The following is an 18,064-nucleotide window of genomic DNA, read 5'->3' as shown; positions in this document are numbered from 1 at the left end:
ACAATTTTTTTTTGAAATCACCTGATTAGCTTATTTGACCTGTCCCTCATCATTACCATTGAAGCCTCTCCCAGAGCCTGATCATGGGGGCTTACAGGACAGCCATGAAGAGTGTAGGGTCCAGAATCACACTTCCTGGGGATGAATCCTAGCTCCACCACCAGTTGGGTAATTCTGAATAGGTACTTGAATTTTTTTGCCTCAATTTCCCTACTGTAAAATGGGAATTATAGTACCTAACTCTCAAAGTTGTAAGGATCAGTGGAGAATATGAATATACAATTTTTCCAAGATGGTGGATTGTTTGCATGCCTCTACCACGTGAGAAGACAAAATAGTGTGTGGTGATTCATGCTGTGAACTTTTTTCCAAGAAGCAACAGAGGAACTTAACATGAAAACTGAAAGAAACCACAGACCCTCTGAAAAAAGCAGTGGGCTGCAGCCTACACTATGAGCCAGGTGGAAAACTACAAGCACCTACCCAGTGCTGGAGCTGGTTTAGTGAGCAGTGGGGAATATATGAGAAGGAGTGGCATCAGGACGGGCTTTATATGCATTCCCAGACTCCAGCGGGGATGGAGAGAAGCCATTTCTGATCCCAACTCACAGGGGACCTTGCAGAAGTCGGCCAGCTAACTCAGACAGCAATCACAGGTTGAGAGAAGCTCCTGAGATCTGCGATATAATCTCAAGTGGGGATGAACCCCTTTGGCCAGAACCAAGGGGTGAGTGGGAAGTGTGCTGCAGCCATGAGCACAGGAGCTGGGCACCGCTGCTTCACGGGCAGACCAAGAAGGGCATAGCCTGAAAGCCTTGGTTTCCCTCTCCTCAAGGAAGGCTTATGGCCTGAGGCATTTTTGAGTTCTGAGCACAGATTGCCTGGAACCTAGCTAGCTGCTGCTAATGGAACACTGCCTACGAGAGACCTGCCTTGCCAAGTGCGTGGGAGCTGGTGGGAATTACTGCCGTCTGCTATTCCCCACTCCCCAAGCAGATTCTTCTATACAGCAGAGGCAGCTGCACTCCTCCCTGGACCATTACCCCAGTGGCCAGAGAACTGAACCCTGATCCCCACTGGGGCCACTGCTTGCACCTGCACATGAAAAGAAAAAACCAGAGTGCAGTCCTGCCTTATCCAGCCCCCACCTGGCATTGCCCCTCCACCCACCCTGGTAGCTTAACACAAAGGACAGAAACTTTTGGAAGCCTTATGGCACTGCCCATCACCTAGAGTATCTCCCCTGGGTAACATATGGCAAACACAAATCCCACCACCACCACCACCACCACAGCTGGCACTCTTTTGCACTCTGGGAGTCAACCAACATAGCCAATACATTACAGCATCTCCAGGTAGAAGAATACAGCACCCAGGAAGGGAAAAATGTGTGTGTAACCTCACCTATCACCATGGCCTTCATCACCCTGGCTAACCAAGAGGCCCAGACTCTGTCCACATAATCAGTTCATTACCACTACAATGTGGCATTTGAGAAAGCCAACACACTAAGGCTATTTATAACCAAGGAATCTTAGAGTCTATGTCACTCCCCTGCCACCTCTATCAGTGCTGGTGCTGGTACCTGCTGCTGGGAGACTTGCGGACCGGTCACATCACTGGATCCCTTGCAGACATTCCCTAGCAGCAGCCTGGAGTACCCACTGGGTAGCCAGACCTAGAGGAGCAGCAGCATTCATAGTGGTCTGATTCTCAGGGACTCCTACTTCTAGGGGAAGGGAATATCACATGGGACAAAAGAATCCAAACATAGACCTTGAGTCCCTGAACTTTCCGCTTGTGGGAAGTTTCAGCAGAGGCATAGGCGCAGTGCTGAGCTCAGCAGGGAAAGTCTGCAGCTCTACCCGAATAGCCAGGAAGCCCTGGTGCTCGTGAAGGATCTTGGAGAAGGGAGTGCTTCTTCTCCCCTTCACCTACTGCTGAAGACACAGCAGGGGCTTCTCCCATGGGAGCTCAGCATGGATACATACGCCTGTAGACAGCCCTTCTGGAACACTTCAGGGTGACTGCATCCCCACAGGAGGAGTGCCCTCCAGGTTCAGGCTTGCATGAGGTATAAAGTCACAGTTCCTCTCTACATAGAACAGCAACATGCCTGCAGATGAAAAGAGGTTCCTGTCTGATCTGAATAGCTGAACACTGGGTCAGGAGTGTAACTGGGAGGTGGATCACTTTCCTGCTGGTGTGGCAGGGAAGCACAGTTGGGTCCCTCCCTTCCCCTTGAAAAGATTTCAGCAGTTTCACTGAGAGCTCCCCTGGCCACCTCTATCAAGGTTGGGACCTCTGTTCACCACTAGATATTACAGTTACCCACCTGCTTTAGCCACGACTGGTTTTTAACCATGGATACCTCCCCTACTGGCCTGAAGTCTGAACTGTTCGACTGAGTAAACAAAATACTGCAGAAAATAAATTAATTAAAAACTGTACACCACTAGGGAATGAAATAAGCTTCAAGAGACCTCTGCATTTCAATCCCACAACAATCAACCTGCTCACACACCAAGCACATTGCTAATACAACCATCTGAGAAAGCTGTCATACAAAGACTCTCTATAACCAAATAACTCATACAGTATCTTCATCCCTGAAAGAACCAAGAGCGAAGTCAGGCCACAGTAAACATTAAAGTCACATTCTCAAGGGAAAAAAACCCACAAAAATGAACAACTGAAACAAAAATAAACTCAGTAATTAGTCTAACCAAATGAAAAAGAACCAGAAAAATAATTCTGGCAACAAAACAGGGTTCTATAACACCACCAAAAGATCACACTAGCTCTTCAGCAATGGATCCAAAATAAGATAAAATATTTGAAATACTAGATAAAGAATTCAAAAGGTTATTAGCTACACAAGGAGATACAAGAGAAAGGCAAAAACCAACAAGAAGAAATTTTAAAAACCACTTATGATATGAATAACAAATTTTGTAAAGAGATAGCTATTTTAAAGAAAGCCAATCAGAACTTCCGGAAATGAAAAACACATTTAGGGAATTACAAAATGCAGTGGAAACTTTTAACAGACTAAATAAAGTAGAATAATTTCAGAACTCAAAAACAAGGCTTTCAAATTAATCCAACAAGGAAAAAATAATTAAAAGAAATGAACAAAGCCTCCAGAAAATACAGGATTATATAAAATGACCAAACTTAAGAACCATTGGTATACCAGAGGGAGAAGAGAAAGCGAAAAAGTTGGAAAACTTATTTGAAAGAATAATGAAGGAAAACTTCCCTGGCCTTGCTAGAGATTTAGATATCTAAATACAAGAAGCTCAAAGAACTCCTGGGGGATTCATCGCAAAAAGGACATCACCAAGGCATATAGTCATCACGCTATCTAAAGTCAACACGAAGGAACGAATTCTAAGAACAGTGAGACAAAAGCATCAGGTAACCTATAAAGGAAAACCTATAAGACTAATAGAAGACTTCTCAGCAGCAACTTTATAAGCCAAAAGGGAGTGGGGTCTTATTTTTAGCCTCCCTAAACAGAGTAACTGTCAGCCAAGAATTTTGAATCCAGCAAAACTAAGTGTCATAAATGAAGGCAAAATAAAGTCTTTTTCAGACAAGCAAATGCTAAGGAAATGTTACTACCAGACCAGCCCCACAAGACATGCTAAAAGAAGTTCTAAATCTTGAAACAAAGGGTCAACGTGCCCCATAATAGAACCTCTTGATAGCATAAAACTCACAGGGCCTATAAAAAAATACCACGATGAAGAAAAGTATCTAAGTAATAATCAACATGATGACTGGAACAGTACCTTACATTCTAGTAACAACAGTACCTTACTACTAGACCTAAGAAAAGAGATAGACAGCAACACAACAACAGTGGGAGAACACAACACTCCACTCACAACACTAGACAGGTCATCAAGGTAGAACGTCAACAAGGAGACACTGGACTTAAACTACACTCTAGAACATATGGACCTAACAGATATTTACAAAACATTCTGTTCAATAACTACAGAATATACATTCTTCTAATAAGTACATGGAACATTCTCCAAGATAGATAGACCATATGATAGGCCACCAAATAAATCTTAATAAATTAAAAAAAAAATCAAAATTACTTCAAGTATCTTCTCAGACCACAATGGAATAAAACTAAAATTAACTACAAAAAGAACCCTCAAAGCTATATAAATACACAGAAATTAAACAATCTTCTCCTGAATAATTTTTGAGTTAATACTGAAATCAAAATGGAAATTTAAAAATTCTTTGAAATGAGTAATAGTGACACAAGTTGTCAAAACCTCTGGGATACAGCAAAAGCAGTGCTAAGTGGAAAGTTTACAGAGCTAAATGCCTACATCAAAAAGTCTGAAAGATCACAAATTCACAACCTAATGTCACACCTCAAGGAACTAGAGAAATAAGAACTAAACCAAAAGCTAGCAGAAGAAAACAGACAATAAAGATCAGAGCAAAACTAAATGAAATTGACATAAAAAAGACAATACAAAAGATCAATGAAAAAAAGGTTGGTTCTTTGCAAAGATAAACAAAAATTAACCATTAGCTAGATTAACCAATAAAAGAGAGAAGATTCAAATACACTCAATTTGAAATGAAAATAGAAACATTACAATGGACACAACAAAAATAAAAAAAATGATCATTCAAGACGACTACGAACATCTCTATGCATACAAACTTGGAAATCTAAAGGAAATGCACAAATTCCTGGAAACATACAACCCTACTAGCTTGAATCAGAAAGAAATAGAAACCCTGAACAGACCAGTAACTAGTAGTGAGATTGAATCAATAATACAAAAACTGCCAACAACAAAAAAAAAAAGCCTTGGGCCAGAGAGATTTACAGCCAAATTCTATCAGACATTAAAAGAGGAATTGGTATGAATCCTATTGAAACTATTCTAAAACACTGAGAAAGAGGGAATCCACCCTAACTCATTCTATTAACCCAGTACTACCCTGATACCCAAACTAGAAAAGGACATAACAAAAAGGAAAACTACAGACCAATATCCCTGATGAACACAGATGCAAAACTCCTCAACCAAATACTAACAAACTGAATCCAACAACAGATCAAAAAGATAATTCAGGCTGGGCACAGTGGCTCACACCTGTAATTCCCAGCACTTTGGGAGGCCGAAGTGAGCAGATCACCTGAGGTCAGGAATTAGAGACCAGTCTGGCCAACATGACAAAAGTCTGTCTCTACTAAAAATACAAAAACTAGACAGGTATGGTGGCATGCACCTGTAATTCCAGCTACTCGGGAGGCTGAGGCACAAGAATCTCTTGAACCCAGGAGGCAGTTGTTGCAGTGAGCCAAGATCACACCACTGCACTCCAGCCTGGGCAACAGAAAAAGACTGTCTGGGGAACAACAACAAAAAAAAGATAATTCACCATGGTCAGGTGGGTTTCATCCCAGGCATGCAGGGATAATTTAATAAATACAAGTCAATAAATGAGATACATCACATAAACAGAATTAAAAAAAAAATATGAGCATCTCAATCGATGCAGAAAAAGCATTCAATAAAAGCCAGCATCCTTTTATGATAAAAGAAAACCTCCAACAAACTAGGCATAGAAGGAACATACCTCAAAATAATAAAAGCCATTATCAGACAAACCCACAGCCAACATTATGCTGAATGGAGAAAAGTTGAAAGCATTCCCCCTAAGAACTGGAACAGGACAACAATGCCCACTTTTACCACTTCCATTCAATACAGTTACTGGAAGTCCTAGCCAGAGCAATAAGGCAAAAGAAAGAAAGGGCATCCAAACTGGAAAACAGGAAGTCAAACTATCTAAGTTTGCTGATGATATTATCATATCATTTAGAAAACTCTAGATTTCTCTGACTCCTAAATTTGGTAAATAAATTAAGTCTCAGGTTACAAAGCACACAAATGAGTGGCACTGTTATACATCAACAATGACCAAGCTGAGAATCAAATCAAGACTTCAATCCTTTATACAATAGCTACAAAAAATAAAATAAAATACCTAGGAATATGCTTAACAAAGGACATGAGCGATCTCTAGAAGGAGAACTACAATACACTGCTGAAAGAAATCAAAGATGACACAACAAATGGAAAAACACACCATGCTCATGGATTGGAAGAATATTATGAAAACGATCATATGCCCAAAGCAATTTACAAATTCAATGCAATTCTTATCAAAATACCAACATCATTTTTTCACAGAATTAGAAAAAAGCATCCTAAAATTCATACAGAACCAAAAAAGAGCCCAAATAGCCAAAGCAATCCTAAGCAAAAAGAACAAATCTGGAGGCATCACATTACTTGACTTCAAATTATACTATAAGGCTACAGTTAGCAAATCAGGATGGTACTGGTACATAGATCAACAGAACAGAATGGGGAATCTACAGATAAATTAAAATACTTAGAACCAACAGATCGTTGACAAAGCAGACAAAAGCATATACTGGGGAAAGGAAACCCTATTCAGTAAGTGGTGCTGGGAAGACTGGATAATCACATGCAGAAGAATGAAACTGGATTTCCTACCCCTCATCATATACAAAAATCAACTCAAGATGGATCAAAGACTTAAATCTAAGACTTGAAGCCATAAAAATTCTAGAAGGAAACCTAGGAACAACTCTTCTAGACATTGGCCTAGGTAAAGAATTTGTGACTAAGACCCCAAAAGCAAATGCAAACAAAACAAAATAAATAAAATGAGACCTAATTAAACTAAGAAGCTTCTGCACAGCAAAAGGAATTATCAGAGTAAACAGACAACCTACACAATAGGAGAAAATATTTGCAAACTATGCATCCAACAAAGGACCAATACTAGAATCTACAAGGAACTCAAATCAGTGAGAAAAACAAATAATCCCATCAATAAGTGGGCAAATGACATAAATAGATATTTTTAAAAGAGATATACAAATGGCCAACAAAAATATTTAAAAATGCTCCACATCATTAATCATCTGGGAAATGCAAATTAAAACCACAATGACATACCTACCACCTTACCCCTACCAGAATGGCCATTATTAAAAAGTCAAAAAACAATAGATGCTGACATGGATGTGGTGAAGGGGAACACTTATACAATGCTGGAAGGAATGTAAATTAGTACAACCTCTATGGAAAACAGTACAAAGCCTTCTTAAAGAACTAAAAGTAGATCTACCATTTGATCCAACAACCTCACTACTGGGTATCTACACAAAGGAAAATAAGCCATTATATCAAAAAGACACTGTGTGCATATGTTTATCATAGCACAATTCACAACTGCAAAGACATGGAACCAATCTAAGTGCCCATTAACCAATAAGTGGATAAAGAAAATGTGGCATATATACACCATGGAATACTATTCAGCCATAAAAAAGACTGAAATAATATCTTTTGCAGCAACCTGGATGGACCTAGAAGCCATTATTCTACCTGTAGTAACTCAGGAATAGAAAACCAAATACTGTACGTTCTCACTTATAAGTGGGAACTAAGCTATGGCTACACAAAGGAGTACAGGATGGTAAAAAGAACTTTGGAGACTCAGAAGTGGGGAGGGTGGAAGCGGGTAGCGGATAAAAAACTACATGTTGGGTACAATGTACACTACTCAGGGGACAGGTGCAATAAAAATCTCAGACTTCACCACCATACAATTCATCCATGTAACCAAAAACCACTGTGTCCTAAAAGCTACTGAAATTCAAAAATTCACATATTAAAAAAATAAAGCACTAACATAATGCCTGCCATAGTAAGCTATTAGTTGTTATCTATTACCTAATCAAGCTGTTAGCTATTACTCTACACATTGTCAAATACATATGTAACAAAATTAATATAGTGATAACCATTATTATAATCCAAGAAAAATACATTTTATAAAAATTTGGTAGTGCATAAAATTTCAGCTTAATAACTAATTTTAACACTATCTTTATGCTGCATGCATTACTCCCCTTAGACATCAAATGAATAATTAAGGAAAGAAGAGAGTTTGCAGTGATGTCATTTTTATCCCACCTACACTTTACATTGCATAATTTGTTGGAAGAAAATTGTTTCTCCTAAATATCTCTTCTAATTTGCAACTGACAGGATTTTAGTGTTTTCCTCCAGTTTCCCATTAAAAGGGAGAAAATATTTAAGGTCAAAGGAAATTGCTTTACAATGGATATCAAAATGGCAAAATGCAAGCTTAAAAAGAAGAGGGATAGCTAAACATTTCCTTCTTCACACTTTTCAGATTAGTCTTTAAAAAGGGGTTCATCAAAAGCGAAGATTTAAGCCCTACCTCCCTCCCCCTTTTGTTTTAATTTAAGGTAAGTCACCTTAGATCAGGAATCAAAGAACAAAATAACATTTTCCCTCCCTTTCTATACTTGTATTTCCTGCTGAACAGAAATATCCTACTAGTTGCTCTTAGTCTGTTGATTCTTGGTGGGGATAAATTTTCCATTGCTTGAGGCAGACCAGGGCTACCCACACTTTGCAGGTACGAATGTATTTAGTAAGACAAAACTCAGTTGTCTAGATTTCTATCATCTACAAAAGGAAATGCAGCCGGGCATGGTGGCTCATGCCTGTAATCCCAGCACTTTGGGAGGCCGAGGCGGGCAGATCACGATGTCAGGAGATCGAGACTATCCTGGCCAACATGGTGAAACCCTGTTTCTACTAAAAATACAAAAAAAAATTAGCTGGGTGTGGTTGCATGTGCCTGTAATCTCAGCTACTCGGGAGGCTGAGGCAGGAGAATCGCTTGAACCAGGGAGGCAGAGACTGCAGTGAGCCAAGATCGTGCCACTGCACCAGCCTGGCGACAGAGCCAGACTCTGTCTCAAAAAAAAGAAAAAAAGGAAATGCATGCATTGGGAGCAGGGTGAGAATTAAAACCAAATTCTGTCCTTACCTACTTTAAGGAAAAATTATAACAAGGTTAAATAAATTGTAGAAAATGTTTATGAATACTTATCAACAATTTGACTTTTATGTAGCAATTTTTGAGAAGAGATTGCTTTATCTAAATATGGTTAGGTGATTCAAAAAAAATGAACCTTCACTAGAAAATGTGATTCCAGAAAGGTAAAGTATAAAATAAATATTATTTATTTTATGGTAGCCACCAAATAACTAAACTTTTTAAAAAGTGAAGATGGGAACCTTCATAAACTCTAACATGATTGATAACAGCAGGCACTCCAAGGAGTTGCCATGTTCCCCAAAGAGGACCCGCTGCATGTGAGCATCCTAAGGCTGGCAGTGGTCCCAAAGTCTGGAAGTGTTTTACCCCTAAAGCATCAACTGCAAGCAATTTCTGGGTCTGTTTTGCCTCTGCCCATGACAAGAATCAACTTGTTCCAAAATTCCAAAAAATATGTTTATGTTAAAACTCTGCTGTTTCTGAGAAAGCTAAAAGCTAGAATTTTTTTTTACACATGTGGACAAAAGCTATATTTGGACCTTTTAATCTCTCAACAGAATACAGGCATTAAAAAAAAATTCTCCCTGCTGTATTTTATTATGAGAATGTCACTCTTTCAAAAAATTTAAAAAGTAAATTTGTTTTCCTAAACAATCCGTTTAACTTAAAAGTGCAAGAAGGTTTTATTTTTTATTTTTATTTTATTTTTTATTTTTTTGAGACAGTCTTGCTCTGTCGCCCAGGCTGGAGTGCAGTGCTGCGATCTTGGCTCACTGCAAGCTCCGCCTCCCGGGTTCACGCCATTCTCCTGCCTCAGCCTCCCATGTAGCTGGGACTACAGGCGCCTACCACCACGCCTGGCTAATTTTTTTTGTATTTTTAGTAGAGATGGGGTTTCATTAAAACCCCGTTTTAGTGAAAACTAAAGGTCAGGAGATTGAGCCAGGATGGTCTCAATCTCCTGACCTCATGATCCACCCACCTCAGCCTCCCAAGGTGTTGGGATTACAGGTGTGAGCCACCATGCCCGGCCAAGAAGGTTTTATTTTTAAAAACATTTAAGTGAAGCATTTAATCAAAATTAATTACAAGTTAAAATAAAATTACTTAAGTGGAGAATAACCATGACTTCTCTTTACAGATCATGTTTTCTGGTCATCACATCTATAAACAACATAGGTTATGTATTTTGTTTTTAGAAAATCAGTAACCATGATATCACTTTTAAGTACAGTACTTGAAAACTCATGAGATTAAATGATTCCTTAAACTTCACATTCATTCATTTTTTGAGTCAGGATCTCATTCTGTCCCCAAGGCTGGCGTGCAGTAGTGAGATCGTAGCTCACTGCAGCCTCGAACTCCTGAGCTCAAGTAATCCTCCTGCCTCAGCCTCCCTAGTAACTGGGACTACAGGCAAACATCACTATGCCCAGCTAACCTTACACTTCACTTTCAATTCTCAGTAAAACCATTTGGGATGTCTTTATCTAATCCCCTGCAAAGCTGTACTACTCAGTCATATTTCAGCCTCACACAATGAAGACAAATAGATTTAAATCCAAGACAATAAAGATGACAAACTGGCTGGGCGCACAGCATCTCATGCCTGTAGTCCCAGTACTTTCAGAGGCCAATGTAAGTGGATCACTTGAGCCCAGGAGTTCAAGACCAGCCTGGGAAACACAGGGAAACCCCATTTCCACAAAAATACAAAAATTAGCCAGGCATGATTGTCATGTGCCTGTAGTCCCAGCTACTCAGGAAGTTGAAGTGGGAGGATCACTTGAGCCCAGGAGGTCAAAGCTGCAGTAAGCCGAGATCACCACTGCCCTTTAGCCTGGGTGACAGAGTGAGATTCTGTCTCCAAAAAAACACAATAACCAAAAAAACCCTACAAACCATGACATTCTAACAATCTTGCATCAATCACATAAATAGATAAGAAATAGAGAGACTATCAGGACATCTATAAATTCTGAAATAAAGCTTAGCATATGGCCTAATAACAAAGTTAATACTTATTCAAACAAGCAGCACTTTCTTTTGAATCAGCTCACTTACTCTACTCCAGGATTTCTGAATCTCAGCACTGTTAATATCTTGGACAAGAAAGGATGATGTCATGGCTGTCCTGCGCATTGTAGGATGATGGACACCATCCCCAGCTTCTATCCACCAGATGCCAGTGGAATCCCCAACCCTGGCTTCAACAATCAAAAAATGACTTTAGACAGTGCCATACATGCCCTAGGGACAAAACTGTCCCTGGTTGAGAATCACTGCTTTACACTAAAGAAGACCCAAGAATTAATACAGACAAAATCCTAAATATTATTTTATTTGAAGTGATTTTATAAACAGACATAAAATTTAGTTTTAATAACGAAGTCAGACCTTGTAAATGGAGTCATTGCTAGCAGTAAGATGTGTTCACCAATTTTGAGGGAAGAAAAGATTCAAGGGACACTGTTTTAGCCTCATAAATGCTATTGGCACATGACACACCATCATGTCTTCAATCAGGAACGCGTTCAAACTCAAAGGATAACCAGCCCCTTAAAACTCTCACAGAGGTGTCATGATGGAGTCAGTGATTGTTCATGGTGAATTGCATAAAAGTCATTTAATCTCTATCTTTGTGTTGACGATCAGGAAAATTTTAAATGAAAACAACCAATCTGGGTAGGAAGTAACCAGGAAAAAAAAATTTAGGCAGTTTACAATTTTGTGCACAGACAACTTATCAACAGATCTTAGTTCCTTTCTTATTCCTTTCTCTTCATCTAAGGAAAGCTGTCCTTTCCTTGAGAATTCTCAGAACGCTAATAGTTTTACATACATGTAGAATTGCTTGTTGGCCTTTTGGCCAAGATCAAGCGTGCATACCCATAGAAATTTTTTTATTAAAAAAAGATCAAAATAAGCACTGCTCATTTAAAGGTTTGCAGATTTCATATTATCTTTATACTTAACCAAAAACACACTTGAAGTTTTGAAGATTAGCGAGTTCACCTATATAGTACAACATGGACTCAGCACCAAGAAAACTATAGCTTTTAAGAATACCCGGTTCGCTGAAAATGCAATATCCAATGTTGTGTTTATCAAAAATTAAATCTAATTTTTCCAAAGAAATATTTTACTTGAAAGTCTTAAAAGATCTTTTTTTGGCACATGAAAAAATAATTAACTCATAATGTGTTTGAATTTCTAAAATCTGATTGAGATCAGTCTTTTCTTTCTCAGTGCTTGAGATTTTGTTTTTGAGCAGATATGAGGAAGTAGTAGTGGATACCAGAACAGAAAATATTCAATTTCTGATGGCAAGTATAATCTTGTTTCCTTCTGAATTAGCTTTAAAAAAATACTTCTGCTACTTTAACTGTACAAAGAATTGAAAACATATTACATGGAATTTGTTTCTTGCTTTTTCCATTGAACATTTTCTCATGTCTTTAAATATTACTCCAAACATAATTTTCAATGGCCAGTACATATGAATTTCATGGTAATATAACAACTATTTTCTACTTCAGGGATTTTTAAACTGCTTTCAATTTTTTGCTTTTATGCTGGGATGAAATTTTTATGTGTAATTATGTTTGCATGTCAGGTCATTTAGGATAAATTCCAAAAGTTAATTTACTAGTTCAAATAGTAAGAACATCTGTATAGTTATACATACTAACAAATTGCTTTTCATAAAGCTTATGAATTTTATACTTCCATCACCATTTGAGAATACCAGTTCACTGCATATTCAAAAACAGTGAACATTTTCTTTAAAAGCTTGTCAGTTTTAAATATTAAAACATCTCATTCTTTAATTCACCTTTTTGTGAAACTGAACATTTTTTAATGTTCAGTAATTCTGTCTTTTCAAATTGTTTAGACTTTTATTCATCTTTTTCAGTGTAGCATTTGTCTTTTTCATATTAAATTACTAAACTCAATATTAAAGCATATAAACCCTTGCTTGGCTTCCAGAAATCTTTCATTTTTATGTTGTCCATTCAACCTTACCCTTTGTGATTTTCCCATTACGTTATACTTAGAAAATCTGTTCCCATTTCAACATAACTATTGACATACTTTTAGTTCTTTTGTTTCATTTTGACATCTATATTTCTAACACACCTGGAATTTATTTTTGGTGTGGTATGAGAATGATGATTTAGTATCTGGTAGCATGAAAGCCCATTAATCATTATTTCCAAAATTTTCCTATTTTTCCAATTTAACTTTAAAAATCACTTTGTTAGGTTCCCCATCCACCCCTCCTAAAAAAACTCATTTAGATTCTTACTGAAATTCTAACAAAATATAAATAAAAATCAGAAAGAATGTATAGAAGAATGTTGAACACTGGCGCCATCAGGCATCCTTATCTTGGACCTGACTGTCACAGAAATACTTCCAGTGTTTATTTACTTTGTAATACATTGGCTTGTTGTTTCAGATAGAAATTTGTTTTTTTAGTGCAATTTTAAAAAATCACCCGTTTTTATTACTAAATCTTTAACTGAATATAGAGTATTTTATCAAATGCCTTTGCAACATCTGTTTGGGATTATGAATATGTGCTATTATGCTTTATCCTATAGATCTCATGAATAAAGAAGTTCCTCAATAGTAAGCCATCCTTTAGTTACCAGCATAAGTCCTATTCATCACACTGTATTCTTTTGAAATGTTGATTTTTAGTTGCATGTGCTTTAGTTAACATTTTTACATTTATAGTCTGGAGCCTTTTTAAGGATAATTTTTTTGATAACTATTTAAATTTCAATGGTTACTATTTCAATTAGATATTTTAATTAGATGCTTGATTTTTTTTTTTTTTTTTTTTTTTTTTAAGGAGATGTGGTCTTTTTTGTCACCAGCACCCAGGCTGGAGTGCAGTGGCACAATCATAGCTCACTGCAGCCCCAAACTCCTGGGTTCAAAGGATCCTCCCACTTCAGCCTCCCAAGTAGCTGGAACTACAGGAGTGCACCACCACACCTGACTACAACTTCTTTTATTTCACCAATATTTTCCCTGAATGTCATTCATTTGGAGATTTCCAAACTTGAGCTCAATTTTTCAAATTACACCTGTATTTACTGTTTATATGCCTTTTTCACCTAAATTGGTGAGTTCAGATTTTTTTCTTTGTTTAGGTATCTTAAATATTTATCTCTATATGTGTCTTCCCTGTGCCCATCAAGAATCAACTATTTGAGTTGTCAAATACCTTTTTCCTGTAGCCTAATTTATTTTTACTTACTTGCAGAGTAAATCTTAAGGTGTTTTGTGTTGTACTGTGCTATTAACTAAATTGTACGAAGTGTCTATCATCATTCACACGTATTTGGTGGCAGGCGACTATGAGGTACTATATACCTTATTAATCAGAAATGTCATCTAATTTTACCATAATCTACTGGAATGTTTAGAACATATTTTTAAAAAATTGTTAATGTTTCAGCAAGCACTGTACTAACTAGATCTGGTCTTAGAAAATTGGAGACTAATTTTATTGTGTTTTTCTCAAAGACACTGCTCAGTGTTTTATATTATTCATCCACAGCACTTCAAGAGCCAAACACTTCCAAATAAATTAAGTATGTTACAGGGAAGAGGCAAAATGGAACAAAGAAACAAATTTAATTTTGGAAACTATAATTTTAATACAATGTAAATATAAATAATTTAACTTTAGGGAATTTGGGGAAAAATACACTTCAGAAGCCACGCTTCTTTTTAGCAATGATAATCTGATTGTAGCAAAATTCAACACTTATATAACACTATTCATCTGTTTTTGCAATATGCCAACTTTTTTTGTCCCTTAGATTCCCTGATACATTGTTGCCATAATTTCAATTGCTTTTTCCTGGGCAATTTTTCATTTTTCAAAAATGCTGACTAATTACCTCCATTGCTCCCTATGAAACTTTTATGGACATTCCTATAGAAGTACTTTCTTTTGAAATACATTTTCCCTATTATATATAAGTGGGGAAGAAAAGGCTTTTCTAAGAATGTTAAATACTTTTAATTTTGACTCCTGTGATACCCAAGTCCATAATGACTACAAATCAAGTTATTCTTATTCATAGATGACATGCCATTTAAGGTAGGATGTCCAATAACCAAAAGAAGTATATGATAGACTTCTCTGTACTCACTTTTGAGGTATTTAAGTCACTTACATTTTTCACAAAAAAGGTTAATTTTACACACACACACACACACACACACACACACACACACACACTTCTCAAGTATGATTCCTAGAGGGATTTCTAGCAGACTAAATTTCTATTGTTGACTATGTAGCCACCATGGCACAGGGAGTTTAAAAGTCAGATAGTCAGATGGAGAGCTGGGAGCTAGCAGCATCTTACCTGCTTTCCATCCAGGGTGCAGAGCCTCTTGACGACTCCTGAGTCTAGTTTAATGGCTTCGGTGATATCTGTTAAGACTTGTTCAAAGGAATGAGCAGTCTTTTTATTCAGAAGGATCCGCACGGCTTTTCTAGGCTTCACTCCACTTCGAATCACAGTCACTAACTTGGGTTTGATGAAATCTTTACTTTCTTTTACTTCACTTTTCACAGAGGAGGCAGCAGCCAGGGCTCGGGATGTCCCGCCCTTGATGTTCACAGACCAGTTTGGATTAATATTTTTGGTGTAATCGACTTTACGAAATGGTTCATTGGATGCACACACGTAACTCTCACCTAAAAAGGAAAATTTGATTTTATTAGCATGATTATCTCTATCATAGAAGCATTTGGTCTAAAGAACAGATGCTGGAGACCCATTAAGTGAACCCTTAACCTTAGCAGGTTCACTAAAAGGAGATGTTCGCCCTTTTCCTTTGGCATTTTCCCACCTCCCTTTCTTTTAAATAGTCTAGATTGGTTTTGAGAGAATAACAAGGATTATAGGGTGAGAAGCACTGGACCAAATATGTTGACCAAATGTGTCACCTTGGATAATTCATCTCTCCACACTTTGGTCCTCAGTATCATTAGCAAATAAACTGAAGTGGCTGAACCAGTTGAATTCTAAAGTACTTCCTGATTCCCCAAACCTCCTATTCATTAGTTTAGTTTTAGAAATCTCATTCTGGTAGAAATAATTATATCACAACATATTGATATAAAGAAAAAAAAATCTTTCTTCCAATTATAGATTTCAGTCCTAATCAAAGAATAATCACAACATCTTCACATAGCTGACTCAATTATACTCAGGCACAAGGTCACTTATTAAATTAATGAAGCACCACAAACATTACGGAAGAGTTCTGGCAGCTCAAAGAAATATACCTCAGCCACTTTTCTTCTTACAGAATGTAAATTTAAAATAACTATTGCTTAAATATACGCTTTTCTGTATCTACTTAAATAAGAGAGGACCTGAGTAGTTAAAATGATGTGGTCATTAGTCATGAAACCTTCTGCTTAATTTTTATTAAGTACCACATAAAAGCTATATTATTTGCCAAGTGGCTTATTAATTCAATGTTTACTGATATTTTAAGTTCCAAAATTTCCAAAAATTATATGTTGAGATACCATAATTTTTCTTTTAGGAAAGTCAGAATCACCCAATGTTTTTCTACTCTTGCCTTTCTGACATATAAGATAAGAGGGTTATACTAAGGTTTTTCTAAAAAGAACCCATTATTTTTTCACATATTCAGTATAACACACTCATCGTTAACAATATTAACATGAACCTTAAATATTATAAATACTTAAAACAGAAGTAACCAAAACAGTGAAAGGGAATTCCCAGGAAAAATTTATTAATATCCATATTATATTTAACTATTATCATAATGTTCTTGAAATCTTGATTAATGCAGAATCGTAGAGCCTCCGAAGACACATGAATAATTCAGTAACAGATCAGGCATACAAGAAGATTTTATTTTTATTTAACTAATTTATTTATTTTGAGACAGGGTCTCTGTTGCCCAGGCTGGAGTACAGTGGTGCAATCATGGCTCACTGCAGCCTCAACCTCCTGGACTCAGGTGATTCTCCCACCTCAGCCTTCCAAGTAGCTGGGGTTACAAGTGCATGCCACTATGCCTGGCTAAAATTTTGTATTTTTAGTAGAGACAGCATTTTTGTTATGTTGCCCAGGCTAGTCTTGAACTCCTGTGTTCAAGCGAGTCGCCCACCTTGACCTCCCAAAGTGCTGGGATTATAAGGCATGAGCCACCATGCCTGGCCCTAAGAATGGCTTAAAAAGAGGAGCAATGTCTTCTATTTAAGGGTATAATTAGGGCATTGCCCAAGATAACTGGGGACCCAATCACAGGCTTTAACACCATTTCTACACCAGTAAAGAGAAATCTAGCCCAGCCATCACCATTTAGAGATTTTTCATCTCTGTAGGCTTATCTAAATCATTTTTCACAGTATGATCATCTGGGAAAATGTCACATAATTTCAAAAACAGTTATCAATTTAATAAAATATAACTATAACCACACATAGGCATTAATGGGCAAAACAGAATTTTGCTTTAACTTTATAGAGAAAGTAACTCACATCAAAAAGCTCTATTTTTATCTATCATAAAACTTTAATTCTATTTTCTGATTCAAAATATATGATGGAAGAGAAAAAAGAATCTTAGCAAAAGAAGGTAATTGTTTTTAAAAAGGGCAGGGATAAGTAGTAAGTCAGTTGTGGGAAAGCCTGTCCCAACATAAAAAGTAACAATGAAAAAAAAAAAAAAAAAGAGCAAATTTCATATATCAGATTTCCTTGGTCAACCTGTCTCTACACAGTTGACATATCCACAAGGAGAGCTGCTTCTTAAATTTCTCTGCATTTCATTTCCTTACACAGGTTCAGAATGTTAGAATGAAGTAGGTAAAGGAAGCTCCTTAATTTGCTTTTGTGCAATTACAGATAAATTTTAATTTCTTCCCATTCTCCCTTCTTGCCTTCATAATGTTTCCATTAAAAATTTGTAGGCTGGGCATGGTGCCTCATGCCTTTACTCAGCACTTTGGAAGGCCAAGGCAAGAGGATTGCTTGAGGCCAGGAGTTCAAGACAGGCCTGGGCAACATAGCAAGATC

The 18,064-nt window shown here is 37.1% G+C and overlaps 1 protein-coding gene across 6 annotated transcripts in view; it reads right to left on the bottom strand.

The window, feature by feature from the left end:
- The window catches only part of DCLK2 (doublecortin like kinase 2), a 182,405-nt gene that overhangs the window by 142,374 nt on the left and 21,967 nt on the right, over positions 1–18,064 (bottom strand). For all 6 annotated transcript variants that reach the window (XM_032148125.2, XM_032148133.2, XM_032148141.2 and 3 more), the window contains exon 2: positions 15,363–15,697. In XM_032148125.2, the coding sequence (XP_032004016.1) occupies positions 15,363–15,697 (335 nt within the window). The remainder of the gene's footprint in view (positions 1–15,362; positions 15,698–18,064) is intronic.

Source organism: Hylobates moloch, unplaced genomic scaffold (assembly GCF_009828535.3).
Source record: "Hylobates moloch isolate HMO894 unplaced genomic scaffold, HMol_V3 SCAFFOLD_3, whole genome shotgun sequence".
NCBI lineage: Eukaryota > Metazoa > Chordata > Mammalia > Primates > Hylobatidae > Hylobates > Hylobates moloch.
This window is presented reverse-complemented; position numbering and strand designations above follow the sequence as displayed.